We start from the raw sequence: 12,702 nt of genomic DNA on the forward strand, positions 1-12,702 counted from the left end.
TCACTTCTGGTCAGATGGAAAGTGGGACCAGAGGCTGACCAGGTTGTGACTTAACAGGATGGGGAGGTGGCTGCCTCCAGGTGTGCCAGATACTAGGCAACACATAAAGGGTTGAAACTTAGCCAAGAATTGGCTGCATAGGGTCTGCATGCCCTGGGGCAGACCTAACCTAACAACAAATACAGGTAGTACTTCTGACACATGACTCCTGACTCCAAACAATTCATTCTCAGTCATGTTCTTTCTTTCTTTCTTTCTTTCTTTCTTTCTTTCTTTCTTTCTTTCTTTCTTTCTTTCTTTCTTTCTTTCTTTCTTTCTTTCTTTCTTTCTTTCTTTCTTTCTCTTTCTTTCTTCCTTCCTTCCTTCCTTCCATCCTTCCTTCCTTCCTTCCTTCCTTCCTTCCTTTCTTTTCTCCCTCCCCTCTCTCTTTTTTGTTTTATTGGTTGGTCATAGGGTTTGAACTCTGGGCTTGGGCAATGTCCCTCAGCTCTTGAGCTCAAGTCGAGCACTCTACCGCTTGAGCCACAGCGCCACTTCTGGTTTTTGAGTGGTTTATTGGAGATAAGGGTTTCACAGACTTTCCTGCCCAGGCTGGCTTTGAACTGCAATCTTCAGATCTCAGCGTACTGATTAGCTAGGATTACAGGTGTGATCCACCAGCGCCCAGGTCTTTCTCTCTCTATCTCTCCTCTCTTTCACTCACCCTCCCTCTCTCCCCTACCTCAACTTTCTCAACTCTCAAATAATGAACACTTGCTGAGTTGAACTCACAGGCTGGGAGAGCAGCTCAATTGGCATATCTGAAATTTATTTAATGTTTCCTTCTACTTCTACCACAGGTCACTGGGATCAAATAATGAACACTCAGCAGCATGGCTTCTCAAGCCGTTTGGAGGAGGAAAGCAAGCATGCTCACTTCATTCTGTGAGGTTCACCCTGGGAAGGTGGGGCAGACTCCTCCCTCCTCTTGCTAAATCTCAGCCCAGATTCTGCATTCATAGAGGTGACTGCCTCCAAGAGTCCCAGTTACTCAAGTGAAACAGTTACAAAGCAGAGACTTAGCTTCTTGTGGTGCTGAGATTAATGGCAGCATGATTCAACATGACTCACTAGTTTATTGAGATTGGGACTTCTTAAATTTTTGGTTAGGCTATGTTCAAATTGTGATCTATTTATTTCTGATTGCTAACCATGATTATAGATGTGAACCAGCACATCAGACCATTCAAAGTTCTTTATGCCACATGGACAACATGAAGTTTATTTTACCAAATGACATACAACTAGACAGACAGCAAAAGTAAGTCCTTAATTCTGGTCAAGATGTGTTGTTAATGTGAAACAAAATTACTTAGCAAAATTTCTGACTACTGGGATTATACTTTCAAACTTACCCTACACTTTAATATCAAATCACTTATATTTAGCCCATGATTCACTCAAATTACCTGTAATCATTTATGTCTGGCCTATCTTCTAGAAGTAGGGAGAACAGGAGCTCACACAATTAACTAAAGTGGTAGAATTTGAGAGGATCACAGTTCTGAATAGGTCTAGGAAGGAAAGTATCAGCCATATCAACCTACTAGGTAGGGATATTGGAATGCAATCCTGATCCCTGCTTTTTGGGCTGGGTGCAAAAATTGCTACTCTATGCGTAAAGTAACTTAAACTAGAAAGGAGTGGTGGAGTGACTCCAGTGGTGGAATACTTATGTAGCAAACAACATCAAAACTCAAATCAACTTCCTAAAGATAAAATAAGACAAGGAAAGAAAGAACAACTCATACTGAGCTTGTGTTCATTGTAAAGATTTACTCTAAATCATTGTAGTTATAAATGCCATCATTTATTTCTAGGAGCACACACATTTTGTGTGAAGACTAAATGAAAAACTAACACCATATATATAAAGCTTTGGTAGAACACAGGTGTAGCTTACAATGGTGAACACTTAAGTTTGCATGTGCAGTGGTGTTGCAGGGTTGTTAAGGTTTATGGAAGTCCATCTTTTTGATGGACTTGACATGATGAAATTACCTAAACATAAATAACCATACAGTTCACTGGACAGATACTGCTGATATATATATATATATATATATATATATATATATATATATATATAGCACACACATGTATGCATTTATATATTAAGTAACAGGTAAATAAAAATTAAAAAAATATAATGAATAAATTTAGTGAACAGATAACTTTTCCAAAGTATTACTTTACCTGAAACAGTTCATTTCATAAAGTCTACAATGCTATATCACACTTTCATGGCTGTTTATCCCCTTCAGCTTTTTTATGAAATTGTTTTTTCTTTGTTTTACAGGTGAAAAGCCAGCCAATAAATATACTTTCATGACATTCCTTTCTTTAGAAAATGTAAAGCATGTTGTGTTATCTGGCTCTTTATGTATCATCAATATAAATTTTTTATAATTTCAAGTACATATTGTCTAAGATCTCACTCATTCTCTTCCAATAGTACCTATGGGAAGGAGAAAATGAAGGATTATTCTGTTAGTTTGGGAGTTTCTGTTATTAATAACTGCAATCAATATGAAAATGAAATTCTGAAATTACTTAGAGAGGTAACTTGAAAGTTAAATTTCTACACACTTATGTTACTCCCTCAACTAAAACACAGAACTTAAAATAAGTAACATTTTTAGCTGGGTGCCAGTGGCTCATGCCTGGAATCCTAGCTACTCAGGAGCTGAGATCTGAGGATAGTAATTCAAAGCTAGCCCTGGCAGGAAATCCATGACACTCTTACTTCAAATTAACCACCAGAAAACCAGAAGTAGCACTGTGGCTCAAGTGGTAACATGCTAGCCTTGATCTGAAGAGCCAGGGACAGCGCCCAGACCCAGAATTCAAGCCCCTTGACCAAGAAAATTAAAAAGGAAAAAAGGGGGAAAAAGTAATATTTTAATGCTAATGTGCATGTATACACAAAATTTGTCTAGAAATAAAACTATAACAGCCCCTGGACTGGCAAAAAAAAAGAGATTAAAGTGAAATTGCCTTCAATAATTCATTTAGACGATCTAAACTGAGGGCAGGCTACTGGAACTCACATCACTAATTGAAGAGGTAGAATTTGAGAGGATCACAGATCAGAACCATTGTGCAGAGGATTTGGAGCTTGGGGAAGATGGCGGAGGAGAAGCTGGACTCTGAACAAGCTCTTGCATAGAAAGTAGTTTTAGAGTTCCAGTGAACAGTCCTAAGCCAGAGAATCACACCAAGTGTGCCATCACAGGACAGAGAGTTAGACAAGAGAGGGGAAGCCAAGGCAAAAAGACACAACTGAGCGCATGCCAGCAGCCGCCGCAGCAGCGGCGGCAGGGTCGCGGTGGAGAACACAGCCCCGGGGCCATAATTGAGCTCTCACAGAGAGAGTCCAGGACGAAGGAGCCAGACGCAGCAGGAGAGCGGATTCTACTCAACACCAGCAAGAACCAACAAGGAGCGGCCATCTTCATCCTGAAGTTCCCAGACCAGAGACGACCCAGGATCCAAGACTCAACGTGAGTAGAAGGCCGACATCCTCACTCCTTCTCAGGGAGCAGAGGAGGGAAGGCCACCCCTCCCCCCCAACACCAGTGATCTCCATCTTGGATACCGACAAAGCTCAGAGGAGCTGCCAGCTCCAACCCAGTCCTTGGAATAAAACAAGTCATTTAGCAGGTCACAAGAACTTAACGGCGGCAAAGTGACTTGTCAGACTCGGCTCCATCCAGGGAAAAGTCACCCAGCTCAGGCAACAGCCATTGGAGTGGCTTTCCTCACTGGGTAACAAGAGCCAGAGGCAGCCCCTCCCTCTAGCAGCCTCCACAATCAATTGAAAAACAGAAACCCTGAGAACGGCTCCAGGCTGGGCTCTGGGAGTTTTTTTTTTTCTTCACAAAACAGCCCCAGGAAAAGCTACTGATTGTTGAAAGGCCTCAACTCTACCCAGAACCTAGCCTTACCACTGCATCCCCCTCTTTTGTGATTCTCAAAGCAGATCACCCTCCCAGTAAACTAATCTGGGAGGGGGATCTCAAAATCTTGGGTAAAGCAGAGGATTTTTCTGCCTGTTCGAACAAACTGACTTAAGAAACCAATCAAGCCACAGGACCTCAAGCTGACCAGAGACTCCAACAAGAGGATGTTTACAGACAAAAGGGAGATACAGGATTCTTCCCACCCCTCCCAAAAAATCAAAAAAAAATCAAAGAACTTGTTTTTTCTTCTCTTCCTCTTCTTTTCTTTTTTTTCTCTTTTTTTTCTTTTTTTTTGGTACGTTATATATATATATAATTTTTTTCCTTTTCTAAAAATTGTATTAATCTTTAATTTTTGCCTTTTTTGAAAATATAATTGTTTTCCAGTAACTTTTTTTCCCTCTTATAATTTTTATTTTAGGAATACATGAATATGCGTTTTCCTTTCTTTTCTTGTTTTCTTTCTCTTTTTCTTTCTTTCTTAACTATCTTTTTGTTTTTTTGTCTAGCTCTACTGAATTTCTGAACTTTTTCTCTCCCTTTCTAATCCTTTTCACCTTTTCCTGTATTTTGATCTTCTGTATGTGACTTAACTCTTGTCCTGCACATCCTCAGATAAACCCGTAGTTAACTAGTAGACCCTATCCCCCATTGTGTACACAATTAATCCACAAATTTATTACTCAATTCAAAACCTCTGAGACTTTAATTCCTTAATAGCAGTACTACCTCTTTATACCTATATAATATTTTAAGCATTTTCTTAAGTTTTTCACTTCTCCTCTATGTCCCTACACTTCTATTAATATACTCACATTCCTCTCTAAATAGATGGTCTTTTAATCTCCATAATAATATTAATTTTTACGTTTCTATTTTTTTCTGGTCTCTTTTCATTTCCCTTTCCCTTTCTTCCTTTTCTCTCTCTCTCTACTTGCATCCTACCCAACCTATTTCCTGCATTGAGATTAGGACATAGTTAACTCTCCCTGTGCCTCCCCACACCAATCTATTCCTATTTTTTACCCACATCTCTCCCTAACCCTAAAAATTTCTGGTTTTCCAAATTCTTCTCTGTGGTTCGAAACCCATTAACATATACTTGTTTGATGTTGAATAGATGTATCTGTTGAACTAGATTGTATCTGTAGACTATTGACTGTATAAATGCAAACGTTGGTTGATGGTTGCGTTAAGATAGTGTTCTAGCACAAAACTGGTGCTATTTTCCTCTCAAATGGGCAGAGTAAGCCGGAAAAACACAAGAAAAATGCAAATCCGGGTATCTCAATTCCCAATCTTGATATTCAGGGGTCAGATCAGATAATGAACAACCCAGAAGAGAGTTCCCAAATAGCCCTACAAACACTGGTGGCAAACATGATAAATGAGAAGTTTGACAACTTACAAAGGACTCTGTATGAGCGTGATAGGGAGAGAGAGGAGGCATCCCAAAAGTTTATACAGGAATATCATAAGCGTGAGGAAGCTACCCAAAAACTGATACAGGATTTGCGTGAACAACTTGAGAATACTCAAAGAGAAAGGGAGGAATGGCGTGAGCAGGCTGAGAACACTCAAAAAGAACTGCAGGAATCCCACGAACGGGAAGAAAGAGAACTGCAGGAATCCCACAGACGGGAGGAAGCTAATCAAAGAGTAATTCAGGAATTGAGAGACAAGGTAGAGAATACACAAAGATCACTAAAGGCATTCATGGAATCCATTAACAAAGAGCTGAAAGAAGTCAGGGAAACCACAAAGGGAATGCTGAATGGAACCCAACAGAAGGAATGGGAGTCAAAAGTAACCATAACCAATCAACTAAGTGATTTGAGAACAAACACTGAACACCAAATTAAGGAAGTAATGAAATTCATACAAGACCTAAAACAGAGCTTCAACAAAGAACTTGAAGCCATCAAAGCTGACCAATTAGAAGGAAAAGAGATAAAAAACAAAGTAGAGAGACTTGACAGCAGGTTAGACCATGCAGAAGATCGAATCTCAGGGATTGAAGACAGCCTAGATATTATAGAGAAAGCACATACAACCATCCCTGACAAGTCCAAGAAATATGATAGATCTATCCAATACCTGGAAGACACCATCAGAAGGCCTAATCTAAGGATAATGGGTGTAGAGGAGCACCTAGAAACAGAAGTTAATGGTCTAGGAAATTTGTTTAACAGGATCCTAGCAGAGAACTTCCCAAACATACAAAAAGATAGGCCTATTCAGATACAAGAAGCTTTTAGAACCCCAAATAGACCAGACCAGAATAGGACATCCCACCATCACATTATAATCCACACAGGATCAACTCAGACCAAGGAAAAGATCCTTAAAGCTGTCAAGGAGAAAAGGTTAATCACCTATAAAGGGAAACCAATTAGAATCACCTCAGATTTCTCAGCAGAGAAATGCAAATCAAAACGACATTGAGATATCACTTCACTCCAGTTAGAACAGCAAAAATCAAGAACTCTAACAACAACAGATGCTGGAGGGGATGTGGACAGAAAGGAACTTTACTTCATTGTTGGTGGGAATGTTAACTTGTTCAACCACTTTGGAAAGCAGTATGGAGGTTCCTCAAAAGACTTCACAGAGAGCTCCCCTATGACCCAGCAATCCCACTTTTGTGCATTTGCCCAAATGTTTACAAACAAGACCACACTAAAGCTACCAGCACAACTATGTTTATTGCAGCATTATTTACCATAGCTAAGATATGGAACCAACCCAGATGCCCCTCAGTAGATGAATGGATCAAGAAAATGTGGTATATATACACAATCTAATTCTATGCCTCCTTCAGAAAGAATGACATTGCCCCATTTGTTAGGAAATGGAAAAAGTTGGAAAAAATTGTATTAAGTGAAGGAAGCCAGGCCCAAAGAAACATAGGTTCCATGGTTTCCCTTATTTGTAATATCTAGTATATGTATGAGTCAAGTGGAAAAGGTCAGATAATGTGATGTCAGGAAAATGAACCCTTAGATGTGTATTTTAATGTTTTTTTTTCTTTCATGCATGTGTTTCTTACGCATTTATAAGATTATCTCTTTGTTGCTTTGTATGTCCCTCCCCCACAATATAACCCCTGCTTTCAATATATTTGATGTCAGTATAACTTGTGGAGGAGATGGGGGAAAACCAGTTGTTTAAGGTTACAGGTGGACCTGTTACAACAATGAGAAGTACAAGTTGTCATGTCCAAAACGAGCTTTACAACGTCGGTGCGGGCGGGGGGGGGGATGGATTAGGATTTGGATGGGGGGAGGGGGGAGGCTGGGAAGGGATGTGAAGGGTAAACAAAGGAGGAGGCTGCAATGCTTGGTAAGAAATGTATGCATTATCCTGCCCATGTAATTGTAACTCCTCTGTACAGTATGTTCACAAATAAAATAAAATTTAAAAAAAAAGAACCAGTGTGCAAGGAAAGTAATAAGAGTGTCATATCATCCTAAAGGTTCGCATGTTTGAATGCATTTGTGATCCCCGCTACTTTGCAGATAGAGGTGAGGAACTTAGCCTGTGTTCAGCCCTCAGCAAAATGGATAACCTATGAACAAAGTAAATAAATCGAAAAAGGATTATTCTAATGGTAGAATACTTGTGCAGCAAACAAAATATTTAAATTCATACTCATTTCCTAAAAGAGGAAAAAAAGGGAAGAAAGAAAGAAAGAAAGAAAGAAAGAAAGAAAGAAAGAAAGAAAGAAAGAAAGAAAGAAAGAAAGAAAGAAAGAAAGAAAGAAAAGAAAAGAAAAGAAAGATAGAGAGGAAGAAAGAAAGGGAGGAAGAAAGAAAGGGAGGAAGAAAGAAAGGGAAAAGGAGAGGTATAAAGAAAAACCTCAGCATGCGTTAGATGTTAACAATGACCCTAAATCATTTTATCTATAAATGCCTTCATTTATTTCTGGGCAGAGTCATTTTGTATCAAGCCTGAAAGAAACCATAGCATACCGCATACAAAACTTGGGTTAAATACAGGTCTGCCCTACACTGTTGGACCAATAAGAATGTATGTCTAGTGCTGTTGCAGGTATGTTAAGGTGTGTGGGAGTTTATCATCCTGATGATCTTGCAATGATGAAATTGACTAACTACACAATTACCTTGACAGATCCCTGCTGAGACCTATATTATGTCAGAGGTTAAAAAGGAACAATATATACAATGAAATATATTGAACAACCAGGCATTGTGTCCAAAATTATTTTTACCTGATTCAGTGTATTTTTATATTATATATCACATGTACAAGTTTCTCATTCCCTTCTGTCTCATTATGTTGTCTTTCCTTGGTTTTGTTTTGTTTTCAGAACCGTGGTATAGGAGGGCATTTCTTATATTTTTGTCTTCTAGTGTTCAGAAAGTCTGCAGTTAAATATGCTTAAGTTCCTTTCATTAGAAAATTTAAACCACATTGGGTAGGGTCTTTATCATGATTTTGTTATGATCTCAAATACGTTTTTATTTCTGGCATTCTACCTGTATAATCTCACTTCAATCTTTTCCAAAGGGCACTTTAGTGGAAGTAGGAAATTCAAAGGGGATTCTGGTAGAGAATTTCTGTTACTAAAAACTCTGGTACATAGTAAAGTAAATAAGTCCAAAATTATTCATTAGAGAGATGATTTGAAAGTCATCTTTTTACATCTTAATACTCTTTCCTCAACCAAACCAGAGGATTTAAAATAACTTATATTTAAAAGTTAATGGACACAAATGTGGATGAAAATTCTAGAAATAAAATGATCACTCATGAAACCTTACTGATACTTCAAAGAATGCTTTCCAGTTAGAGGAATCATCTTCACACATTTTCACACAATGTGAATCTGCCTGTTAACCGAACCCCAAACTAGAATAAGGCATCTAATAGTTATCTAATTTTTGTTGTCTTTTGTCAATACTGCTTTCTTATCATATTGACTAGTATGAATTCTGTGACCATTATAAAATCACATTTGTAATAAAAGTTCCTAGGTGGGAACTTCAAGGATGAGGTGGTGTGGGGTTTCTGGTGGAGCCCTGTCTGGTTCAAGGGAGGAGTTGGTATTGGCACAGCCTCTGTGGTAAAGCAGGGTGGGGCTTTGAGGGTGAAAGCCAGTCTGTGTAAGGCTTTGAGACAGCAGGGAGGGGACAGGAAAGACTAGACTTGTTAGGAGCAGGGTCTCTTGTGGAGTAGGTGGGACTTTAGGATGGAGACTGGCAGGTGGATGGGTTTCCAGTGGAAGAAGGCAAGGTCACTGGGGAAGCGGTTGTTTGGGGCAGAGCTTTGAAAAGGAAGAACAAGGCTACAGAGGAGGAGGTTACTTAGAGGAGGGGTTGTGGTGTAGCACTGTGAGCCCTGGTGGGATATGTAGGGTGAGGTTTCCCATAAGGCAGGGAAGATAATGAAGGCAAGAGGCTGACAAAAGGTGGGGATTCTGGTGCAGGAATGCAGAGCTATGAGGGAGAGGCTTTTCAAGGTCTGTGAGAGGGCAGATTGGTGCTAGAAAGAAGTGGGCTAGTAAGGGGCGGGCCTTTGGGAAGTGTGTTAGGGTGGAGGTGGGGTTTCTGGCAGAGCAGGATGTAGTAACAATGTATGGAGGAATTTTTCAGGACCAGAGCTTTGTGAGAGCAGAGATAGGATCCAGTGGACTAGACTAGTTAGGACAGGGTTTCTGGTGTAGCCAGTTACCACTTCGAAAAGAGCAGTAAGTTTGGGTGAGGATTTCAGTGTTGCAAGGCAGGACATTAGACTTGGACAGTGTTTCCAGTGGGGCAAAGCAACCTTCAAAAAACGGATTATGAAGGGACAGGGATTTACAGTTGAGCCTGGCAAGGCTTCCAGAGGGAGGCTAACAGATGCAGTAGTTTGCAGTGGAGCAATGTGGGTGTCGAGAGATGGGATAGTGTGGTGGGGGTTTTCTAGAGCAGGTCAGGGCTTGGAGCCATGGGGTTAATTGGAAGAGGGACTTTGAGAAGGAGTGAAAGGTCTACAAAGGTTTAGAGTAATTATGGGCAGGGTTGAGTAGGGCGTGGCTCTGTGGGAGGAGCCAATAAGGAGAGGATTCATCACGGGAACAATGAAGCCATTGAGAGAGTAGATATGGGAGGTAGAGAGGCCTATGGTGGAGCAGGGCTGGCTTTCCAAGCAGGAGATGGGCTGTGTGAGAAGCTTCTGGTCAACTAAGGTGGGGCTACAAAGGCAGTTATAGAGAGGTGGAGGGTTTTTGGTGTAGCATGAAGGGAATTGTGGGAAGAGGTAGGTTCAGGGCTGGGCTTGAAAAGTTCGGCTACTTAGACTAGTTATGGATCGAGTTTCTGATGAAACCAGGAGGGTTCGAGGGAGAAGTTTGGTTGGGAGTGGGGTATGAAAGTGACAGGAGGATCTTGGAAGTAATAGAATATGGGAGCAATGGGACTCTGAGGGAATAGAATTGTTAGGGACAGGGTACCTGGTGGATGAAGTTAGGATTAGAGGGAGGAGCCCAATGTACGCAGAGTTCTTGTTACAGCAAGGTGGATCTTAGGAGGAGATATGGATGTGGCTTGGTTTGTGGTGATGCAGAGCAGGGATTCCAGGAAGGGGTGGAGTGGAAGAAGGATTTCCCTGTAGCAGAGGAGGACTTTCAGGAAGGATTCTGGTGGCAGTCAGGCCTTTGAAAGTTTATAGAAGGACTACCAGGGGGTAGGTTAGTTAAGGTTTGGCTTTTTAAGGACCAGGCTGACTGGAAGTGGGTTTCCAGTGGATCCAGTCAAGTTTTATGGGAAGGGGAGATAGGAAAGGGACAAGACTTAGTGAAGATTGGGGCTACAAAAAATAAACAATTACTCTAATAGGAACACCATTTTCAGTCAGTGTAGAATTATATTACTTTTATGTATGTGAGAGATATTGGAGAAAGTAAGCAAGTAATAATTCCTTCCTATTGAAATTTTTTTAAATTCCTGTTGAGTGAAAATAAAACCACAAGTCACATCAGGATCAGAGGCCCACAGTAGACTAAGAATATGAAGCACTGGACTGTATTCCCCAGCACAACCTTTAAGGACTACAAAAAAAAATTAAATATCTCACTTGGTCATAATGGATACTCTATTATCTTAAAATTGTGAATGAATAGAACTTTTACTCTGACCGTTTTAGAAATCCTAAAACTAAGTAAGTGATAATGTTTTAACTTTATATAATATGGGAAGTATATTAAAATAATTAGGAAAATATAAAATTGTTCACAGAATATTTGTTGTCCAGCATCAATTTTAATCTAAAAGAATTTAAAACCAGAAAATTGCCATATAGTGAGATTGCAGTATGGTTTCTTTTCAGTCATCAAAATGGTGACTTAAGGAATGTGTCTTCATAATTGGATGCATCGATGTTAAAACATATTTAAAAATGTGAAGCACTATACAGACCCTGAAGAAACTCAGAGGGATCTGTGCAATGAGGTTGGAATTAAATTAATGAATAGTTACAGTAAGAATTGATCTTCACTAAGCACATAAATATTTTCCAGAAGAAAAGACTACATTGAAAAATAAACAAAACATTGAAAAGGAAGCAGGCAGGCAGACCTTGAAATACACATTATCCAATGAAGAATATCTATTGAAGCATGATTGCAATAATCTTTTACCTAAGTTACAGTACTGATCTATGTTCTTCCCTAATGCCAAATAACAAAGCCATGAAAATGCAGTAATAATTTTCAAGACATTAGACTTTACAGAAGGAATTCAATGAATGTATTTCTAGAAAGTAAAGATAGATGTCTGAGATAAAGAGTAAAACAAATATCCCCAATTCTTAGCCCTTCGAGGTCAGAGGGGTACAAGCCGAAGTACAAGGAGAATGGACAGAAGTACAGTAATGCATACCAGTAGTTCCCAAGATGCAATGATGAATATAAGAGTGTAAAAAATGAACCTATCTGCCAGGACTATACTAAGCATATATTAATTAATAAAAATGAGGGAAACCATAGAGCCTATGTTTCTTTGAGTCTGGCTTCCTTCACACAATGATTTTTTTCCAAGTCTTTCCATTTTCTTAAGAAAGGGGCTATGTCATTCTTTCTCATAGAAGCATGAAATTCCATTGTGTATATATATACCCATTTTCCTGATCCATTCATCTACTGAGGGGCATCTGGACTGGTTCCATATCTTAGATATGGTAATAATGGTGCCAAAAACATACTTGTGCTGGTAGTTTTAGTGTTTTATTTTTTGTAGTCCGGTCGTCTGTCTTGAACTATGGACATGGATTCTGTCCTTCAGCTCTTCAGCTCAAGTTTAGCACTCTACCATTGAGCCACAGCGCCTCTTCCGGGTTTTTTCTTTTTGCTTATGTGGTTCTGAAGAATTGAACCCAGGGACTCTTGCATGCAAACACTACCACTGAGCCACCATCCCAGCCTGAGAGAAGATATTTTAACTTATTTTCTACATGTAAATTAATATTAAGCAAAGCTAATTAAAATAATTACTTATTTACTCTTCAGAGGATGAGCATATTACTCTTGGATATCTTTGAGGAAAAGACTTTAGACTCATTACAACTGATGCCTTGCATTGAAATTACAGGCTAAACTTTCTTCATTAAACAAAAGCTTCAGTTCTTTCGTATTAGAATTATAAAATCATAATACCTGAATGTTGATTTGTTTTCCTTTGCTATTTTCAATTCCATTTTTCAT

At 39.4% G+C, this 12,702-nt stretch overlaps 1 protein-coding gene and 1 long non-coding RNA gene across 2 annotated transcripts in view; one reads left to right on the forward strand and one right to left on the reverse strand.

The window, feature by feature from the left end:
• The window catches only part of LOC138805450 (uncharacterized), a 46,053-nt gene extending 43,669 nt beyond the window's left edge, over window positions 1–2,384 (forward strand). Inside the window, exons 3-5 of the long non-coding RNA XR_011365542.1 lie at window positions 840–924; window positions 1,202–1,300; window positions 2,339–2,384. This is a non-coding gene — a long non-coding RNA (uncharacterized lncRNA). The remainder of the gene's footprint in view (window positions 1–839; window positions 925–1,201; window positions 1,301–2,338) is intronic.
• Window positions 2,385–3,283: 899 nt separating this feature from the next.
• LOC138805447 (endogenous retrovirus group K member 21 Env polyprotein-like) overlaps window positions 3,284–12,702 on the reverse strand; it is a 91,691-nt gene continuing 82,272 nt past the window's right edge. Inside the window, exon 6 of the mRNA XM_069990255.1 lies at window positions 3,284–3,453. Coding sequence (XP_069846356.1) covers window positions 3,284–3,453 — 170 coding nt within the window. The remainder of the gene's footprint in view (window positions 3,454–12,702) is intronic.

Source organism: Dipodomys merriami, unplaced genomic scaffold (assembly GCF_024711535.1).
Source record: "Dipodomys merriami isolate MVZ:Mamm:240054 unplaced genomic scaffold, mDipMer1.0.p SCAF_393, whole genome shotgun sequence".
NCBI lineage: Eukaryota > Metazoa > Chordata > Mammalia > Rodentia > Heteromyidae > Dipodomys > Dipodomys merriami.